Source organism: Microcaecilia unicolor, chromosome 7 (genome assembly GCF_901765095.1).
Source record: "Microcaecilia unicolor chromosome 7, aMicUni1.1, whole genome shotgun sequence".
Lineage (NCBI taxonomy): Eukaryota > Metazoa > Chordata > Amphibia > Gymnophiona > Siphonopidae > Microcaecilia > Microcaecilia unicolor.
In genome coordinates this window covers 181,068,098-181,091,541 of record NC_044037.1, presented here as the reverse complement: position 1 = coordinate 181,091,541, position 23,444 = coordinate 181,068,098, and the positions used below count along the sequence as shown (strand labels likewise).

General features: G+C 37.6%; 1 protein-coding gene across 1 annotated transcript in view; it reads left to right on the top strand.

Moving 5' to 3' along the window:
* Positions 1 to 23,444, top strand: part of LOC115474743 (potassium voltage-gated channel subfamily H member 8-like) — a 625,512-nt gene that overhangs the window by 176,617 nt on the left and 425,451 nt on the right. The window contains exon 3 of the mRNA XM_030210385.1: positions 3,686 to 3,819. Within this exon, the coding sequence (XP_030066245.1) occupies positions 3,686 to 3,819 (134 nt within the window). The remainder of the gene's footprint in view (positions 1 to 3,685; positions 3,820 to 23,444) is intronic.

Below are 23,444 nucleotides of genomic sequence, written 5' to 3'. Positions count from 1 at the left end.
TGCAAGATACAAATCAGCAAAAGGAGGGATCCCTGAGGTATGTCCCTTGTTAACTTTCTCTAAGATGATACCTCATAATTCCAACATACATTTTTAAATTTAAAGGAAAGGGACAAAATTTGGCATGGAGGAAAAACCAGTGAAAAGACATAGATTTGAGAATGGGCCAGATTAGATGGAAAAGTGGTTTCCTAAGAAATAAAGATTCCCCCCCCCCCCCAAAAAAAAAGCCAAATGCATATCTTTGTGAGAAGCAGTTTTAACAGCAAAACAAACATTGATTCACTGTTAACAGAATTCCATGAGCCATTTTCCACATGCTTTTTCCCTAATTTTGCCTTCATGTTTGTATACAAATACTGTCAAATGAATAGCCAATATCTTGCTATCATCATTTGATCTCCAGGATATAGTGTACAAGCAGTGTTGAGCAGTGTATATTAAATAGATTACAGTAATGCAAAGAATACAGTATGCATGTGTCTTACAAGTATGCTAATTAATGATAACAAAATCATACCCCTACCCTTGAAAAGAATGCAGGTCTAGACTGGTGGCCTGGAAAAAAAATAAATTAAAATGCTACTATAAATGCAAAATATAAAGGGCAATTCTATGGACACCTAAAGCACTGCTCCCTTTAAGAAATATCCAGTGTACCTGAATGTAACTCACCTTGAACTACTACTGAAAAAGGTGTGAGCAAAATCTAAATAAATAAATAAGCTGAACGGGAGTCTTCCACCTACAGTCCCGCCAGTGGGGGGGGGGGGGGGGGGGGTGCTGTTTCACTGTCATATTTTCAATAGGAAAGGGCAGGCAAGTTCTGCAGGACTCCAGGGAACCTGTTTGCCCTAACAAATGAGAACACAATATTGAAGCACACAGCCCACCCCCACTGGCAACAATGCAGTTGGAGGATTCCTGCTCAGCTTAGAGGGAACAGTTACCTAAAGGTAGGCGCCAATTGTGCACATAAGTTATGGAATAATAGCACTTACATGTGTGATTGTGCCACTAATTGGCAATTATGCATAAGTGTTAGGTGCAGTTTTAAAACATACATGCCAAAATCGCTTATCATGTAAGTATGAGATGGCGCACACTTGGGCAGAGTATGGATAGAAACAAAAACCTAGAGGAGAGGGAAACCAAAAAGCACAATAACAAAAGTAATTATCAAAAATGCACAAGGAGCCTTCAAGAAAAGGGGTGTCTCAATCTTGTTTTGTTAATCAGACCCAACATGGTCCGTGTTTTTGGTGATAAATGCTTGTGTGAAGGGTCTAATAATGGTATCTGAATCCAAGAAAATATATCATCTAGTATTGCAAAACAACCTTGAGGGGCATAATCAAACTGGGCGCCCATCTTTAAGGGTGCCCATCTCTAAGGACGCCCCAGCGAAGGGACGGGGCATCCCGTATTATCGAAACAAGATGGGCGTCCATCTTTCGTTTCGATAATACGGTCGGGGACGCCCAAATCTCAACATTTAGGTCGACCTAAATGTTGAGATCGCCGACCTTAGAGATGGGCGACCTTGGTTTTTGCCGATAATGGAAACTGAGGACGGCCATCTCAAAAATGACCAAATCCAAACCATTTGGTCATGGGAGGAGCCAGCATTCCTAGTACACTGGTCCCCCTCACATGCCAGGACACTAACCGGGCACCCTAGGGGGCACTGCTCCCAGTTGCATAGCTCCCTTACCTTGTGTGTTGAGCCCCCCAAAATCCACTCCTCACAACTGTACACCACTACCATAGCCCTTAGGGATGAAGGGGGGCATCTAGATGTGGGTACAGTGGGTTTGTGGTGGGTTTTGGAGGGCTCACATTTACCACCACAAGTGTAACAGGTGGGGGGGGGGGATGGGCCTGGATCTGCCTGTCTGAAGTGCACTGCACCCACTAATTCTGTAATTCTGCACACAACTATTTGGAATGCCCTGACATGCTCATGGCCACACCCCTTTTGAGATATGGCACCGTACCTTGTAGAATAGTGTGCATCCAGATGCATGCACAGATTTTAATGAGCGCCAGTTAACATCAACAATTGGTTTGTTGCCACTCAATTATTGATGGTTCAAAGCTCATTATCTAATTTGTTTGCACACACATCTCGGAAATGGACATGCAACTTTGGGCACCGTATATAGAATTCAGGGGTAAGGGTCAAGTTGTGTGCACAACTTTATAACCTTGGTCTTCACTCCCAGTCCTCAAGGGCCACCAACAGATTAGGTCCCCAGGATGCCCCTAATAAATTTGCATGAGAGATTTGCATACAGGGAAGGTAGGGTATCCTGAAAACCTGACCTCTTGGTGGCCCTCAAGGCTTATAATTTACACAACTGTGCAAGGTAGAGGACAGAGTTATATGTGTGTATGACCTGGTCTACCCCCAAAGAAACAACAAGTCAAGCGGAAGATATTCAGAAGGACCAGACTGTTGTTTCTTTGTGTGTTTTTGCGGGAGAATTGGACTCTCTTTGTTGTTCTTCTGGTCTACCCCCAACAGATTTATTCCCCCTATAAGGTTTTATAATCTTCAATTACAGTGGCTGATAAACTGTGCATTTTGGTGCCAATTTAAAGTTAAACTATATAAATATGAAACCTTTATCAATAATTTGATTAGATAACTATATATTAAGCATCTGTGTTTGGATAAATACATGAGATCAGTGTATATATTTAAGGAAGTATGCCAGAGCAGTAGTGTACCTAGCTTGGATGCCACCCAGGGTGATCACCCCCTCCTTCAGGTGCGTCAACCCCACCCTCTCTCTCTCCCTCTAGCAAGGTGGTGCACTGAGCAGTCGCACTGCTGTCAGTTCTGTAAGGTCCCGTGTCCCGGAACAGGAAGTTGACATCAGAGGGGGCAGGGGATTGGCAGAGCCAATAGCCACACAAGTGTTCAGTGTACCCCTTGCTTCCTTCCCCCCTGAATGAACTGCACCCAACACCCCTCTCTTGGTATGCCACTGTGCCAGATCTCTGCTTTTTAACTCTCTTCTGGAAGCACACCTAGACAGTTGGATTTTTAGGAATACCAGAATGACTATGCAGGAGATAAATATGAATATATTAGAGATACATTCAGAACCATTCTGTAACCGAGGTTCTTACATTTATGCAGATGTTTCATATGTAAATGTGCACTTACATGCACAAATGCTAGCCTGGCACCTATATGCCATCCTGCAAATACCTGCGTAACTACATGGAGACACATTTTAGAAATTGTGACATGTACAGTTACAGTAGCATTTTAGTACAGGATCTACTGACATAGATCCCATCCAGGGACACTAGACCATCAGGGATCACCCCTAGCTAGGTCCTGGGAGTGGGTAAGGAGTCCAGGGCATGGGGAGAAGTCAGTTTTGGTCAACGGGGAAGGGCTTGATTGTGTGGGAGGGGCTTGTAGGAGGTTGGTACTTAATTGTAGGTGCTGAGTTATAGAATTGCCCCTGTAATGTACAGATCTATCTCATGTGTAACCATTGTGGTAATCCAAAACTCCAAGTGGCTAAATGCGCCTCTAGGAGAGCATTGAGGTTCTACTGTATTGTATATTCTTTCAGCAGGTTAATTCCTAGAATCAGGTGTTGTGTTGCATTTAAAACTCTGGTTCATTCACTGATCACCTTGTGTGTTTCTCTTTCCTCGGCAGCTGATGATTTGGAGATCTACACGGACACCAGACCCCCAGGCTTCAATGCAAACAGGAGACGAAGCAGGGCCGTCCTGTATCATCTTTCTGGGCATCTCCAGAAACAGGACAAGAGCAAGCTCAAGCTAAACAATGTATGTATAAACCATTTCTGATTGGCACATTAAGAACTTCAATTTGGCCTAAGGGCAGCCCTAGATATCTTTCTTCAGATGTTATTCAGTCCTGTAATGAATGTCCTGGAAGCTGATCAAACAATATCATTTATTGTTTTGTGTTTGTGCACCGTCTATAGATTAGATTCTGGCAAGTCCAAAGAACTTCTGCTGTTACTAACAATGAGGCTGGATAACTGAACCCTTCAAAACTGTATAACCACTGAAATATGATGTGATTTTTCTCTAACATTTCATCTTGTATTAACTCAGCAAGAGCTGGTGCTGGAATTGGCATTTTGCAATGCATTCAAAATTACTAGCTTGGGTTTAATTAGCACTGCACACATACCCTCAAATTTTGTAAATGGTACCCAAAATTAGGCACACAGTTATAGAATAGGGCCAGTTACATGCATAACGTGATTAACTAATTGATGCTAAACTGGTGATAAATACCAATAATTGGCATTAATAAGCACTGAATGGCACTAATTTGCTGTTGCCCAAACAACAAACTTATGCCCCTATTCTATATAGAGTGCGCATTAACATGGGAGGGGCATGGGCATGTCAGGGTCAGTCCAACTATCCTTGCGTGCACTTTATAGAATGGTTGCATTTGCACACCCAACTGTTGAATGTAGGTGCCAAAAAGAAAGAAAAGAAGCAGAAGTGTTCCTCTTACTATAAACACAAGGACACAAACTAAAGGTGGGCCAACGTAATTCCAACATGCGCTGTTTATTAAAAATCAACTTTTATGATAACAGTAGCGACTAGACGCGGATCTGCATTTCAGAACCACATGCGCCTGCCTCAGGAGTCGAGCAATATTTTCAATAAAACTTGATGAATGAGGATTAATACAGTACAACATCCAATGATACAGCACTTTGATTAGACCAACATCAGAATGCCGGTGAGAAACCGAACGTGAGCGGTTTTTAATACTTGTCTGTGCTGACTTGCTACTCTGCACTACATGCACATTCGCCTTCTCACGGCATTCTGATTCTGGTCTAATTGAAGTGTTGTATCATATATGCTATGCATGTATGTATGAATGGCACTGCATGTAGAGTCTGGTTTCTCAGGGTTTCCATTTACATTTTTATTTGTACATTTCTATTTTCTAATCTGTGGTCATTCATTCTGTATTTGGTGACTGTCCATCTGGCACAGGTGAGATATCCTGCTAGTGTGTCTGTAGCAGAGATCCCCAGTTCCAGGCTGGTTTTGAATTTACATCCCAAAGCAATATGGGATTTGTAGTGCCTGATCCTGCCTATTGAAATCAGTGTTGCAAGTCCCATAATGTAACCAGATGGTGTGGCCAGAAATCCAGGACTGTCCCAAAATCTCAGCCTAGAACTGGGTAATTGCATCTCTGCTATACCAGTCAGGCTTGTCTTGTTTTTCCAGTATAAGGTGTATTGCTGTTTAAGGGCCTATTGGTAAAGCTTCTGAGTGTAAATCATGTTTTACATATGGAAAAAATGGCTTTTATAAAGTTGCATGAGTGTACATGTCCATTCAAGTATGTATGGCAATAAGGAAAAACCTATTTTTCCACAGATCGCTTGTAGGTAGTCCTAGGGCATAGCTTTGGCAGACCAGAGGCAGAGTTGTGATGCCTATACATAACCTATATACATAGACTGCATGCACCCATTTACACCTACCATGGAGCAAGTGTAAATTTAAGCAAGAGCATATATGCTCTGTAGGAAAGTATTGTAGCTGCTGTGGAGGAGTAGCCTAGTGGTTAATGCAGCAGACTTTGATTCTGGGGAACTGGGTTTGATTCCCACTGCAGCTCCTTGTGACTCTGGGCAAGTCACTTAACCCTCCATTGCCCCAGGTACAAATAAGTACCTATATATGCTATGTAATACCACAGAAAGGTGGTATATCAAATCCCTTTCCCTTTCCCCCTAAAAGTGCATAGACATCTACTGTATGTCCCCTTAATCAGACAGGCATAAAATAGGTACCTGTTCAAGACTTTTCATAGGCACACTGTTATAAAATTAGTCCTAATTGAGTAGTTTGTTGCTGTTTGAATCTGTCAGTTTTGTATAAAAATAATTCACCTAGCGGCATCTGTGCTTCAGCGACATGCGTCCAAGGAAAAGGTCAGACTCCTTGGGCAAGCTCATTTGACAGGAGTAATAGAGGGAAGACTATGAGGAAACTGATGTCCACAATGTTTCGAGGTATCCTGGTTGGGATGTTACAGTTAGAGAATAAGATGACAGTGATGAACAACATGATTCCACCTATATGGAATAACCATCCTCATGGGATTTATTATGTGAATCCACATCACATGTTGATTTTAATATGGGATTGTTGAATTGTAGATATTTGAAGAGTAATACACTATTTATTCTTGATTTAACTAAAATTGATGATATTAAAGTATTGGGCTTAACTGAAACCAGGCTTAGACATGGAGAGGAATCGTATTTGATACACTCCATATCCTCGAGTTTTCTTCATCTCCATGTTTCATACTGCAAAAAAAGGGGGAGGGTTGGCTTTTTTATGTAATGAAAAATTTTCTATGAATGTATCTTTAGCGACACTACCATATAAAGAAGTACTTATAGGGAAATTGAATATGTCTATACCACTGTACTTAGTCCTTTTTTATTGTCCACCTAGGTTATCTGTAGGTATATGGGAAGATTGTACTGGACAACATACTATCCTCTCCCCTTGATCCCTAACGATTGACTCACTTCTACCTCATCTGATCACAACACAATCTTGTATTTATTATCAACCGAAATGGCAAACACCTTTACGGTACTTTGTAAGCCACATTGAGCCTGCAAATAGGTGGGAAAATGTGGGATATAAATATAACAAAATAATAAATATATCAAACAATTGGACAATTGGTTATTCAGTATTCTAATATGTTCGTTATGAATTAGTTGATAACGCACAAACAATTTATTTTAGAAGTTTTATTACAGAGCTAGGGTTGAAACAATGGATTGGATCTTCAACCCATATTGCAGGACACACGTTGGACCTTGTTAAAACGTTTTTTCTTTCAGATTTGTTTTGCAAAACATTTTGATAGACAGATCATAAGTTAGTAATCTTTGTAGTTACTATTCAAAAGGAAGTAGGGCCACAATAAAATGGAAAGTAAGATTAGTAAGGAAAGTAAAGAGGATCCATCTTAATAATCGTACTTACAGGGTAAAGAAAAACGGAGATATTTCTCCTCTCTGGCGGTCTGACTGTGGGGTCCCCCAGGGTTCACCCCTTTGCCCATGCTTGATTAACATATACTTAAGTTTGCTTGGCAAAGCATTGTCCAAAATGAGTAATGTTGTACTGTCTTATTACAATGATATATTTTTGCTTACCCAGAACAGAACTCCTACAATGATATATTTCTAAGCTTAAGACTATATATCTCACTGATAGATTCTTGGTCCCAAGAGAATTTATTTGAAGTTAAACAAATCCAAGACTAAGATCTTGTGGTTTAGGATTTTGAGTCAATGCCAGTTAAAAAAATTGACAATGACATCAGGTGAAATTTGAAAATCAAAAAAGAACCAAGTATTCAAGGAATTATTTTGGACTCGAGATTGACTTTTGAGTCACAATTCTTTTTTAAGTTATTTCAACAAGGCAATCAGATCCTCATGCAGTAAAAATAGTTTCAGGATTGTTGATCAATGTATACTACTTCCATAATTAGACTATTGTAATTCATTATACAGGGCTATATACTCTAGATTGCAGGGAAGGCTTCAACTTCTACAAAATACAGTGGCAAGGTTGATTTTCTCTTTGGGCAAGTTTGAACATACCTGTCCATTATTGGTCACCATGCACTGCCTCCTGGTAGATAAGAGAGTCAAGATCAAAATTGCTTGTATACCATATAAAGCCTTTTCTGATTTAAATTCTGAAGGCTTGACTGAGCTGTTACCTTTGCCAAATAATTGGCTAACATCAATGAATACACAGAAGTTGAAGCTTAACTATCCAGCAGTGAAGGGTATTAACTATAATACACATTTAGAATCATCATTTTCTTTCTATTGTGTAAGAATTTGGAACAATGTTCCATTTCAGATCAGAATGTGGCCATCTACAATCTTATTTGAAAAGCTTTAAAAACATATTTGTTCTCCTGGACATAACTTTGGTTGAGTAATATAATTTTATTGTTGAAATTATGTACTATGGTTTCTTGCCTTGATTGAAGAGGTTATCTTCTATGTTTGTGCAGCGCTGCGTATGCCTTGTAGCGCTATAGAAATGCTAAATAGTAGTAGTAGTAGTAGTAGTAGTAATCTTGGTGATATCCACTTAGAATTATGTTTGAAATAAGTAGAATATAAACCTATATGTAGTGTAGTATAGTATAGACAAATTGCCTCCTCTGTTTAGCTCATTTCCTTCAGTTTCATGGTCACAAACATTAGGAAATGAATACAATTGCTCCTGTAACTGTAATTAGACAGCAAAATACAACATATAAGGCTGGTATTACGATGGGTTTCACTTAGCACCTTTACCATAAAGTTCAAACTGAACTACTTCGCCAACATATACTGGAACAGAACAAATATTATATTTCTCAAATATGGCTAGCAAAGAAGACCTATTTTAGTAAATTGATTAATGATAGTGACAACAGTTCTAGGCAATTATTCTCAATTATTAATGAACTCCGGAAGGAAGATGTCTGCTAATAAGTTGCAACTTCCTTCCTTAGACTCACTGGGTGATTGCTTTGAGAGTTAATTTTACTAACAATATTAGAGACTGAATATGTCTGGGACATAGGAGTAGAACTGGTTCCTACATCCTGGAAGCACTCGTATATACATCCCATGCTAAAATCTTCAAAGGCTGATCCTGTATCTGTACAAATTTATAGACCCATGTCCAACTTATGCCAACTAATGTGGTAGAACAGTTGGTGCTTAAACAATTGTAATCTTTGATGAGGATACTAATGTTCTACATCCTCGACAAGTGGGATTTTGTAGTGGACACAGTACAGAAACAATTTTAAGTTGTTTCTGGGTGAAACTCATGAGCTGTTAGTGGGTACATTGCACGAGCAGTTTCATTGGACTCAGCATCAGCGTTTGACCTTGTTAATCATGACCTGTTGTTACAAAGTTCTGTAGGAATTTCATGTACTATATTGACATGGTTCAATTCATTTTTAAAAAATAGAATGTATGCGGCATTGGTAGACGACACCATTTCCAAGAACTATCGTTTAACATGTGAGATACTGCAGGGTTCTGCCCTACCTCCAGTTCTCTGTGATATCTTTATTGCACCATTGCTAACGATTGTTCATGAATTTGGAGTTAAAGTATTGTTTTGCGGATGACATATTAATAGTAACAAAAATAGGTCCTTTAAAGTTAGATCTGACAGTACTACAAAATTGTTTAACTGTAGCTGTCCAATAGATGAAATAACATTGTGTGGCTTTCAATACAGATAAAATCTTGACTTGTTGGATTACTGGTTAAGGATCTCAGCCAACCTTAGGGGTCCTTTTACTAAGCTGAGGTGAAAAGTGGCCTGTGGTAATGTGGGCTTATGTTTTTGGCACATGCCAGGCCATTTTTTACTGTGTCTGGAAAAAGGGCATTTTTTTAATGGGCCAGGAAATGGGCATGCATGAAAAATAAAACTAGTGTGCGCCTATTTGTGGCCTGAGCCCATACCGCCACCCACTGATCTTGCAGTAAGGGCTCATGCGCTATACATATGGTAACCGTTCAGCGTGCGCCAACTGCTGATTACCGCCGGAAACACTGCACATGGTAGAAAAATTTTAAAAATTTTCTACCACCGGAATGAGCGCATGCCAAATCCAAAATTACCACAAGGGGGATACGCTAGCCTGGCGGTAGTCTCGTTTTGGTGTGCTCTGCACACGTGTAGGCCTTACCACAGCTTAGTAAAAGGGCCAACTTTGTTAGGTAAGGCTATTCCATCCATAGCTAGTTTTAGGTGTCTAGGGATAATAGTAGATTCACAATTGACTTTTAATGATCGTATATCAGATGTTATTTAAAAAAAAGGTTTTTATATTTTGAGGTTATTGTGTTCAATGAAACATAAATTTAATGAAAAAAACTTTATGTACAGTATATACATTGCTTCATGCATTTCCAAGTATGCTGCACTTAGACTGTTAGGTTACTATAGAAAATATGATCATATTACTCTGCTTTTTTTCAAATATCGTTGGTTACTTATGAAATATAAAGTTGATTTTAGTGTTGATTCTGGTCCACAAAGAGTTAAGTTATCTGGATATTTGCAAGGAAAGATTGAAGAAAGACAAAAAAAATCTTCTTTTTCTGGATTGATGAAGAGTTGAGGTGTTTCATCTACTTCCATTATCTCCAAAGCCCATGGCTTAAGTGGAAGTTTTCCTCTGATGATCCAAAAATATTTAATTATCTTGCTAACTTTAGCCATGAAAAGAAAAACAAAAAAGGCAACAGTCTACTTGCTACATAAAAGTCTGTTATAAAAAGTAGACCGATACACATATATAAAAACAAAGAAATAATTTATTCAAACCAAGATAAAAGCAGTACCCGACGTGGCCACGTTTCGCCCTCAGGCTGCATCAGGGGTAAAACTACAAATAAAAACATAAAAATAGTGATAACATCATCTCAAGTTATGTACATATATATATATAGAAAGTCATAACAGCAAATGATAAAATAAAGTATAATAAATGCATTACACATTCAAAAGTAAAATAGAGGAGGAGATAAGACAAGCCACTTTTCAAACATATAAAAGTGTATAAAATGTTGGATGGATTTAATCAAATCCAATAATGTATCAATACATACCTAAAAATCAGGGGTGATCAACATACCCCTTCAAAAAAAGCCTAAAACAAAATTAAAAAGATATACATTAATCCCATCTTGATCAGCCCATGTATCACAAACTCTACATCTCACCAGTCAGCTCAATTAAAATTCTCATCATATCAACAATTGACTATATTTCATGGTGTAAAGCATTCAATTACTCACTGTTATAAATCTACAAATAGACCACCTTGAATCCTAAACCTTTATCAGCCTTTACTATATAACATCATCAAAAGACATGGCTGCATAAATGAAACTAACTTTCAAAAGACCATAACTCATTCTATAGTAAATATACTTATACATCTGCTTTACTCCATGCTGCCATCTCCCATAACATCACATAGATTAAAGCTGACTACTTGTCAGCAGACACTGCTCTGGATCAAAATGCAACAGCAATACTATCTGGTCTGTGGCTTCCCTTTTATTAAAAGAGAAAACACTCTATTTCTCCCTCAATCACCAAACAAGCTCATTCTTACTAGATACACTTGTACATCTACTTTACTCCATGCTACCATCTCACAAACATCACATAGATTCAAGCTAGCTACTTACTGTGCTTGTTAACAGACACTGCTCTGGATCAAAGTGCAATAACATTACCATCTGTGCTGTGGCTTGCTATTTTAAAACCTCATATCCAGGTCAAAGGTCATTACTTACTAAAAAAAAAACGTCAAAAACTAATACCTTCACATCATTCAATTCTCAACACATACCTATTGCATAAATAGTGACAAAAAGAATAATCTATCTTAATAAACAAACTTTTAATCACTGCCAAACTGATAACATCATGCCATCATAATGACAGACGTCAAGATAGGTTGTCACCTTTAACTCAAGCTTAGCTTCACTCTCACAATAGCACAATGTGTAATGACCACAAGCTATGCTTCCAACATGGTAACACTTATATATCAAATTGGACTCTGAAACACTTTTAATCCAAAAAATGTGATGAATTGGACCATTTCGTTGATCCATAAATAATATAAAATCATTTTTAAAAAATTGTCTATAAAAATACTGTGTAGTCATTCTCCTGATTCAGTCCAAAGGGTTTCACTGTGTTGAATTTAAAAATCATTCTTTGCTCTGCTTGTAATAGTTGCCTGTCTGTATCTCCACCTCTCCAAAATGTTTTAATTTTTAATAATACAAGGAACTTTAATTCTTCAAAAGAGAGCTTCAAGTCATATACATGTTCAACTAGTGGTTTCTCCTGTATATTTCTCTTTATAGCACTTTTATGCTCAGCGATGCGCTTGTTAAATGCTCTCATAGTTTTTCCAATATACACAAGTCCACATGGACAAATCACTGCATAGACCACCTGTGTAGTCTTACAGTTGGAGTATTGCTTCAATTCATATCTCTCTCCTGTCATGGGGTGAATAAACCATGTAGTTTTCAAATTAACATTACAAAATAAGCAATTCAAACATGGAAAATGTCCCCACACTGGGTCATCTCTTATGAGTACAGGTAGAGCCGATGGTGCAAGATAGTCCTTCAAATTCCTATTCCTTTTGAATGCTATTAATAATTCTTTATCAGAAAAGTATGGAATACTCTGTATCAATGACCAATGCTTCCTAAAAATTTTAATTAAATCAGATGACATGTGGTCATAATATAATGTACATACAATCTTATCTTCTTTTTCTTTTTCAAATCAATAGTAGTATGGAGGAGATCATTTCTTTGTTTCTGTGACATTCTAAACAGCCATTACCTTCATTTGTTTTCTGCATTCGTCATTATCTGAACACAGTTTCTTTACTCTCAAAACCTGAGTATAGGGCAGGTTACGCTTCAGTGCATGGCTATGACAGCTACCATATTGTAACAATTTATTTCGGTCTGTGGGTTTTCTATATAATGTCGTCACAAATTAACCATATCTAAATTGAATTAATATATCTAAAAAAAGGTATCTCCTTTCTGCTATAATTCATTTGAAACTTCAAATTTTTATCCCTTTTATTCAACCATTCAAAGAACTCTTTTAATAATGATTCATATCATATCACCAAAATGTCATCAATGAATCTCCTCCATACCATGATATGTCTATTATACGGATTCTCTCGTATATATTTCTCTTCAAAATGTGCCATATAAAGATTGGCTACAGAGGGGGCTACCATTGCCCCCATAGCTGTCCCCTTCACCTGTTTATAATATTGGCCTTCAAAAACAAAAAAATTTTCTTTTAGGGCTCATGTAATCATTTGCATGATAAATTCGGTAGGTACTCTTCTAAACATAGTCCTAAGAACCAGTGCTTGCTTAATCACTAACAAGGCTTCATCTTGCGGGATGTTAGTGTATAAGGATTCAACATCAAATGTAACTAATATATTATTGTTGGTAACTTTTATCTCATCAAGTATATTAATAATATGTGTTGAGTCCCTGACGTAGGAAGGGATGAGGGGAATCAAAGGTTGGAGGAACATGTCTGTGAATTTAGAAAAAGGTTCCAACAGAGAGCCTGTCACTGAAACAATAGGTCTGCCTGGAGGATCCTTCAGAGATTTGTGTATCTTGGGTAATATATAAATTACAGGTATCCATGGGTGATCTACTTTCAAAAATTCGACTTCCCTTGGTGTCAAAAATCCTGCTTGTGATCCCAGAGAAATAAGTGAGTCAATTTTCGATTTCAAAGCTGATGTTGGGTCCCCTGGTAGTGATAAATAAAAACCTTTATCACTTAGTTGTTTCTTAACTTCATTAATATATTGTTCTTTTTCCATTATCACTACTGCTCCCCCCTTGTCTGCTTGTTTGATGACTATACTGTTATCATTCCTTAATTCTTCAATTGCTTTCCTCTCTTCCTTTGTAATATTGTGATATGGAATAGTTTCCATTTTTTCTACAACATCTATATCTTTTAGGACCATCCTTTCAAAAGCTAGAATCATTGGGTTTACTTGAACATGAGGTACCCATGTACTATTCTTTCTAATTATAGAACTCTCTGTAGTGAATGTGTTCTTATTAGAAAAAAACTCCAAAATACGTAATTTTCTCGTGAGTCTAAATAAATCTATTGTTGTGTTCAAAGCATTCTAACATGGTGTTGGTATGAAAGATAATCCTTTATTCAGGATAGAAAGTTCATTTGAATTTAATTCTCTTTTAGATAGATTTATAACATTATGTGATTTTTGACACCCTTCTACTGATAATTTATTTGAATCTTTGCTCATTACTTCCAATAATCTTCTATTGGTTTTGTGTGTGGAAAAACACTTCTGTTGTTGGGTTGTCTGTTTATAGATTGCCTGTTCATTGAGTTTCCTCTTCCACCCCTCCCCCTCCCTCTCCCTGTGTAGTAAGGTAACAGATAGTATTGCTGTTGCATTTTGATCCAGAGCAGTGTCTGCTGACAAGTAGTCAGCTTTAATCTATGTGATGTTATGGGAGATAGCAGCATGGAGTAAAGCAGATGTATAAGTATATTTACTTTAGAATGAGTTATGGTCTTTTGAAAGTTAGTTTCATTTATGCAGCCATGTCTTTTGATGATGTTATATAGTAAAGGCTGAAAAGTTTTAGGATTCAAGGTGGTCTATTTGTAGAAGATTTATAACAGTGAGTAATTGAATGCTTTACACCATGAAATGTAGTCAATTGTTCATATGATGAGAATTTTAATTGAGCTGACTGGTGAGATGTAGAGTTTGTGATACATGGGCTGATCAAGATGGGATTAATGTATATCTTTTTAATTTTGTTTTAGGCTTTTTTTGAAGGGGTATGTTGATCACCCCTGATTTTTAGGTATGTATTGATACATTATTGGATTTGATTAAATCCATCCAACGTTTTATACACTTTTATATGTTTGGAAAGTGGCTTGTCTTATCTCCTCCTCCATTTTACTTTTGAATGTGTAATGCATTTATTATACTTTATTTTATCATTTGCTGTTATGATTTTCTATATATATATATGTACATAACTTGAGATGATGTTATCACTATTTTTATGTTTTTATTTGTAGTTTTACCCCTGACGCAGCCTGAGGGCGAAACGTGGCCACGTCGGGTACTGCTTTTATCTTGGTTTGAATAAATTATTTCTTTGTTTTTATATATGTGTATCGGTCTACTTTTTATAACTAACTTTAGCCATGGCCATTTGCACCAACTGAAATGTGATGCAAATCCTCGTGCCAAAATCAGGAGCTTATCCCCCTTATTCTGTAACTACATGTGTAAATTCTAAGAATGCCCCTGATCCGCCTATGACCCTCCCATGTCCATGTCCCCTTTTCGGACTCGTCAATTGGCTCATTCAATTAAGTTGCTGAGTAAATTGGGCATGTGCCATATATAGAATCTGGGGGATGGTGACCGACTATAAATTCATTCTTCACCTGGACTAGCTTGCTACACACACTGCAACTTAGACCAGTTCCTGATATCTTGTTTAACTGTAAAAAGAACTCGCCTTGTGTTTAGCCACCCATCTATTTATCCCAAATGATTCTGTACCATCCATCTTGTCCCCATCTATATATCTGCACTTGACCTCTTGGCTACATGAATAGCTGTATTGTAGAAATGCATTAGCATCATATGTATGTTATTTGAATATTCTAAAGTGTGCATATTAGGTGTTTCATTAGTATTATACTGACATCATATTATATCTCTGTTATTTGAATTTCAGTGTATATCTTTGATACTGATTCATGGTAGTCCTATTGTATTTGCTGGTTTCCAATATATTTCATTAAGAGACCCTTTTACAAAGTGGCGGTACCCATTCTGCTGCTTTGCTGTACATCATTTTGGTGCTACTTCAGGAGCCTGGCCATAGTTCCTGCCCCCAGCACGTGTCATTTCCGTTGCTTAAAAAGTATTTTGTATTTGTTAGTCTCGGGGGCTTACCTGGAAGTAATCGGGCAGACCTGCACGCTATCCAGTTACTGCCGGGTTAGTGCAGGAGCCCCTTCCACCTCCTAAATAGGTGGTGGTAAGGGTTTCTCCGGAAAATGGCTGAACAGCAAATGGTTCACGTACCGCACGGCCAATTCCTTTTTTAAGGCTTTTTACCCGCTGTGGTGAAAGGAGGCCTCGGCATGCGACAAATCCACACACCGACGCTACCACAGGGCCTCAGCTTTGTAAAAGGAGCCCTTATTGTATTTATGTTTATATTTGGTCATTTTACTATTATGTTGTTAACAAAATTGTAAATTTTATTTTAAACTGTACCTGCTGTACAACACCTTTGGTGAATCTCTTCATAAAGGCGGTTAATAAATCCCAATAAATAAATAACAATATATATAAAGAGAATTTTTATGAAGCAATTTAGTTATAGCCAAAAACACAGAGCCAAAAAATAATAATAATTTATATGAGTTTTACCCATAGCACAAAGTTTCTGTTTTGTCTACAAATTCAGAGCATTATATACCCCAAACCAGTCTAAGGGCCCTGTTTATTAAGGCTCATTGTAGGCGCGTTAGCATTTTGGGTGTTTCTAGTGTTAGTGCATGCTAAAAACGCTAGCGCATCTTAACAATAGAAAGTATATCTTGAAAAAGTAAAGGAAGAAAAATCCCATTTATTTACAAGTCATTTTTGTAATGAGTACTTTAAAAGGTTCAAAACTTTAAATAAAATATGATACAATAAAAAATGGCTAGCCACATAGTACATGTACAATCACTTATACAAAAGGCATCAAAACCATTGAAAATGAAAAATAGAATAAGCTGCTGAGATAACAACTGTTTAATTCATATATAATTATTTATTTAGAAAAACATGAAAACTTTTTCAAGATCATTAAACAATACTGTATCCATTTTAAATTCAGCGTGTCTTTATACAGGGCTGCTTTCTCTGCAGACAGGGGAAGGAACTTGTGCGATTTAACAAGATAACCGTGTCTATTCATCTCTCTGTTTAAGACCCGCCGGTAAGAGACACTTTTGTCAGAGAAACCAAAAATCCAATCTAAAAAAACAAAAGTTTTTAGTGAACAACTTATGAAATCACTTTACTAAAAGTAAACAACAAAAAATTACCTTGTTAAATCGCACAAGTTTCTTCCTGTGTCTGCAGAGAAAGCAGCCTGGCATAAAGACGCACTGTATTTAAAATGGATAGAACAGTGTTTAATGATCTTAAAAGGTTTGGGCGCTTTTCTATATAAATAAATGTATACAAATTAGTTATCTTAGCAGCTTATTCTTGGCCCTTTTACTAAGCTATGCTAAAAAGTTGCCAGCGCCATCCCTAGTGCGGGTTTTTCCAGTGTGCTGAAGCCACTTTTATCACAGTGGTAAAATGGCACCATTTTCCGTATTAATGGCCACATGCTAATTTCCCCATTATCATGTGAGCAGTTACTGACACCTATTTTCAAGATGGTAAAGGCTCGCGCGTTAATCCTGCACTAATCAGTGAGCATGTGATGATTTATTTATTTATTAGGATTTATTTACCGCCTGTTTGAAGGAATTCTCTCAAGGCGGTGTACAGTAAGAATAGATCAAACATGAGCAATAGGCAATTACAGCAGTAAAAATATTCAAGTAACAATAGAAAATATGGCATGGTATACTACTTCTCTATTTTTCCTTTAATTGGGTACCTTGGTTTATTATTTTCTATAACAATCTATTTCCAAGGGTTAACGTATGTAATGACCCGGACCTCCAATGCTACAATATGTTTTATTATCAAACTGACCTCAATACCTCCACCCCTGGTCTAACACCTATTGGTGAAACAGAACCTTTATATAAAGGATTCCAGGGATTCTGTGGGGTTACTTCTTATCATAGGTCATAATTTAATTAATAATTCAAAAAAAAATTTCATATGTTTTACCAATAAGAAACTGTTTTGTTAGCATTGGTTGACCTGAATCAACACATACTCTTCACATCTTATCTAAAAGTGTCTTAGTTACTATATATACATGGAGACCCCTTATCCCAATACCTTTATTTTCTATTTTTCATTTTTCACATTTGTCCACATTTTCCTCTCATCACAAAACTATTTGCACTTAACTGAATTCTATTCAATCTTCTCCAGCCGGCTGGTGCCTTCTCACAGCCCCTGGGATTTGTGGCAATGTTTTCTCCGGTTTGTGGATCCCTACGTGTCTCCGTTCTTCTTCGTTATATATTTCCGTTCCTTTGTTTTCTTCATGCAATATTTCAATATTGTATCTTAGTGTTCTATTCCGACAAGCACGTCTTGTTTCGCGATATTCATCGCTGCTTCAGGAACTTTGTTATTCTTTGATTTCTTACTTTCAATTCTGATGTTACGATGCACAAAATGGCCGCGGTTTTTTATATGACGCCCACATGAACCTCTTCCAATCCCCTTCCTTCTTTTGTTTAAAGGGGCCACCTAATAGAACGCCTTCCATTCTACATTCTTGTTTAATCCTCTGGGCATAGTTGTTTTGAACTGATAAATCAGCCGTTGTTCCCGCTGCCATAATTGTTGTTTAATATCCCCCCCTCTCTTACCCTTAGTAATCACTTCCAACACTATAAACTGCATTTGTTCAAAAGAATGACCCTGTTCTGCACAATGCTGTGCCATAGGTGCTTCCGATTTTTTATGCACTATTCCATGTTTATGTTCTATTATACGTGTTTTAAATTTTCTTGAAGTGTGTCCTATATAGATCTTACTACATGGGCACTTACTTGCGTACACTACATTCTCTGTCTCACAATTAGATTGACCTCTCACTTTGATCATTTGTTGCCCATGCTCCCATTCTAGAGTTGATCCTTCTAAAATGTTTGGACAAACACTGCACCTACCACATTTCTTGTGGATGCCTGTAATTGTATGCCCCATCGTCCACACGTCTGATCTACACAGAGTGTCTTGCAGATTCGTATTTCTCTTATATGAAACCATCAATCTTTTATCTTTGAACTCCTGCTGTGTTTGTAATATACCCCAATGTTTTTTTAATATTTTTGTTATCTTGTCTGATGCTTTTGTATATTTCAATATGCAGTTAATTTGCGGTTCCTCTATCTTCTCTCTAGGCCGCAATAACCATTCTCTGTCATTGAATCTTGCTCTTTTTTGAGCTCGTTTTATCTCCTTATTGGGGTAACCCCTTTCTTTAAATTTATTCTTCAGCATTTCTGATTTTTCCACATATTTTTGAGTGGAATCACATATTCTTCTGTACCGTATGAACTGTGAAAAAGGCAGACTTCCTATAAGATGTTTGGGGTGCATACTATCATATGCCAAAAGGGAATTACTATCTGTTGGTTTTGTGTACAGATCTGTGTGTAGTTCTTGCCCTTCCTTTTGAATCCATATATCCAAAAAATTGATATGGACCTTGTCCAAATTATAGTCAAACTTGATTGTTGGATGACAATGATTTAATTTTTCTACAAACTGTACCAATTCTTGTTCTGTACCTTCCCATAAAACAAAAATATCGTCTATATATCGACCCCAATATGTGATTTTCTGCCATTCTGGGGCGGTATAGATATATCTTTGTTCATAACGCGCCATGAACAAGTTGGCTATTGAGGGAGCACATGTGGCTCCCATAGCTATTCCCGCTATTTGTAAATATAACTGGTCATTGAATAAAAAGAAATTATTTCTCAATGCCAGACTTATTAACTGTTGTAGAAATATTGTCGGGACTGTCCATGGTCTTTCCCTTGCATTCAGAGCTTGTTCTGTCACTTCTAATGCTTCCTGTTGGGGAATTGAAGTATATAATGCTCTCACGTCTAATGTGACTAATTTTGTAGTCTGTGAAATCTTGACATTGTCTATTTGTTTCAAAAAGTGCGTAGAATCTTTAATGTACGATGGTATTTCCATCATGAGGGGACGCAGGAATGTATCTACATATTGGCAAATTCGCTCTGATAATGAATTTCGAGCTGACACTATTGGCCTTCCTGGAGGTTTATTAAGATTTTTATGAATCTTAGGTACTGTGTACAGTATAGGGGTCCTAGCTTGCATGTGACACAGAAATTTATTTTCTTTTTTCGTTAAGAACCCTTGTGACATAGCTGTCTTTGTATATCCCTGAAGACTAGAAAGTATCTCTAAAGTAGGATCTTCAATTAGTAATTTATAGGTGTTCTGATCTGCCAGCTGATACCTTATTTCTGCCATATAATCTTCTTTCGTTTGAACTACTATGGCTCCTCCTTTATCAGCTCTTCGGATCACTATGGATGAATTCTTTCCTAGATTTTGCAAGGCTTGATTTTGCTCTTTCGTTAAGTTATATTTCCTCCTTTTCGTCGTACTCTCTATTATTTCTATATCTTTCAACACAGCCTGTTTAAAGATATTAATCACCGGGTCTATTGGACCGGGAGGAATCCAACTATTTTTATTAAAACAGTTTGAATATGCTGTTTTTCCTCCTTGTTCATTGAAGAATTTTTTCAATTGTAACACTCTAATAAATCTTTCAAAGTCTATCCTAAATTGTAAAGGGTGGTGTTTCCTAGTGGGGACAAAGGATAAACCTTTACTAAGGACTAATTCTTCATCCTTTGTCAATTGATAATTGGATAGATTCACTATAGTGAATCGTCCCGTCGTCTGTTCCTGGTACTGGGTCCCCTGTAAGTTTGTATTCCTCTCCCTCTCGGTCTTTTTATATTTCTGTGCCCCTCTCTTGCAATGACAACACAATACGTAATAGAACATTATAATTGGTAGTGAAGGGTAAGGCAAAGTTGTAACATATAGATGAGTAAGAAAGTAGGAAGAATTTGAAAGTAAGGTGATTGATTTGAAGAAAGTTGCACGTGAGGTCAGAGAGATGGTTAAATATTATCTCAGCTAGGGTAGGAGTGGATAAACATGTCCCGCTGCAGTATGTGCATCCCGAGTCAATCCTTGTGTGTGTGAGTGAGACTAACAAGTTAGTTACTTCTTCCGTTAAAGGCTTGGTTGAAGAGCCAAGCTTTCACCTGCTTCCTGAAGTAGAGATGTTCGCTAATCATTAGCACATGCTAAATCCATCGGCACACCTTAGTAAATGGACCCCTTAGTTTCTTATATACCACCTGCAAGCCAAAAGGTGGTATGCCTTCAGGTGCAGAAGGTATTTTTTCTCTCCCTAGAGGGCTCATAATTTAAGTTTGTACCTGAAGCAAGGGAGGGTTAAGGGTTCCTTTTACAAAGCTGCGGTAAAAATTGGCCTTAGCTCACCCTTCCTTGGGTCTTTCCCACGCACTAAAGCCATTTTTATTGTAGCCCTAAAAATTCATTTTTCTTTTTATTTAATTAATAACAATCCACTAATGTTGAATAATAGCAAAACCTAAGTAACATTATTGATCAAGCAATTGCCTAATACCACGTTTGAATTTATTATTTTTCAATGGGATAAATATAACTCTTTTACTCACATGCAATTGGAGTTTTCAGACCAGTGATAAGAACAGAGACATTTCACTGCTGCCATGCTTTGACTACTGAGGTCGTTTTTCTCCACTTCAAATAAGAAAAAAGTGACACTTATTTCATTGATTTTGCACATTTTTGAACAAGACTGGGATAGTCAAATACTTTTCAGCTTGCTATTAGTATTTTACTTTTTTCACTGAAAATTGGGTTTAGTTTTATCTGCCATTAGCATACAGCCATTTTCAAAAATTACCGCTTGAGCACTTACTGCCACCTATTTTGTAGATGGTGAGGGCTCCCATGATATCCATGGGCTACTCAGTTAGGACTTATTCTATAAATAGCGTCAAATAAAAAGCTAAGTGCTATTCTATAAACATCGCTTAAAATTAGGTGCCATTTATATCGTGCTTAGCACTGGGAACCATGGCTACATTTAAGTGCGCCAATTTACACCAGTGTAAATCCCCACACCTTTATTAGGCGCTGACCCCGCTTTTTCTATAATACGCCTAAATTGCAGGAATGCCCATGATCCTCCCATGGCCACACCCCTTTTTGATCTGCATGTAAAAGCTATGCACAGATCCAGGCATGTACATTTACATGCGTATATTTAAATTAATGCCGATAATTGATAGGGCCCAATTATTGGCACTAATTGGCTCATTCAATTAACTTGAGCACACAAATTGGGCACACACCCCAATTTGTGAATGCTATTTAAAGCACCACTTATAGAATTCAGGGGTTAATGCGCAGCAATGTAGATGTGCTAACTGGTTAGCGCAGGAATACCCCCTCACCGCCCCCTCAAAAAATTATTTAGCGCATGATTAGTGCATACAGATATCAAAAATACCACAGGACACTTTAGATGTCCCATCGTATTCTATTTTTTGCTGTTTTAGGCCGGTGTTAGCACCTAATGCAGCTTAGTAAAAGGACCTCTGAGTGACTTGCCCAAAATCATGTGGAGATGAAGTGGGATTTGAACTGGGCTCCCTTGTTTCTCAGCTTGCTGCTCTAACCATTAGGTTACTCCTACACTTAAACTCAGTTTGCACGTTGAAGTGCTCATGACTTTCATAAATTAAAGTGCTGGTAGGAACTCGGAATCAAAATAAACATTTCAATAACTCCATTTGTCAATCTCCTCCTTCAAAGGTCCTGTTATGTATAAAAATATATATCACTTCAGTGGCTACAAAATATAGTTCTAACGTGTTTAAACCAGGCTTTACATGCAGAAATACCTTTATAAAATTACCCCCACAGATTTTAAATATTATAAAGTCAGAAACAATCTTTGTTAGTACAATTTGATACTGTAAAAATCTTGCTGACATTATTAAGGCTGCTTATGGCAACCAAAACTGCTGCTCTTCCTTGCTCATGGTTATCTTACTTTGTCTGCAATCACACACAATTTACTTCTTCATAAAAGTCATAATTTATCAAGGGTTTTCTTCTGCTCTCAGCTGCTGTTGAAGTTGTGGAAAATCAGCTCTCTCTACCTCAAACTAAGCCATATGATGACTGATGAAGCATGACATTGTCTGTATTGTAAGCAAGGAATGCTAAGACAGGAAGGATAGGAACTATCAAAATGCAATTTCCTCAGTAATAGTGTGCTAAGCACTCGGTGTCATTATTATCTTCCTCTCGCTGCTCCACTTTTCTATCAAGAAGCAGGTGTACTGAATCCAAGTAACCTTTCCAGTTTGCTCCAGATTACCCAGCAAAAATGGTGTAAATAACTTTGCCAAAAGGTTTCCTTAGGATCCTGCTAGGCCATTCCAGACCAGTGATTATGCCATCCTACCTACAGATTGAGGCAGAGAATCTAGCTTTCCATGTTCATCACCAATATAAGGAGTGGTGCAGCCTGGAACTCTTCAGGTTTTTCTGTCTCCAGCAGATGGTGTAGGTTGGACTGGTGCAATAGGATTAGAGATAGGTCTGACTTCCAAGGGTGCAGTCTACAGCCTGCAGCCCTTGGATAGTTCATGGCTGGTGCTCCCAGAGACCAGTCTACCAGCCTTCCTCCGGTGGAGCTTGAAGTGGCAGTGCCTGCTATAACCCTAAGCTTTAACCTGAAAGTTTTTTTTCTGTGAGCAGTTAGGCTAGCAGAAACCTCATGGGGCTCTTGCCAGCTAATTGAATTACACATATTCATTCATTCATCTTATATACCAGTAACTTATAAAATTCTTATAATGGTTTACACAGTCATCCTATATAATAATTTGCACCTCCA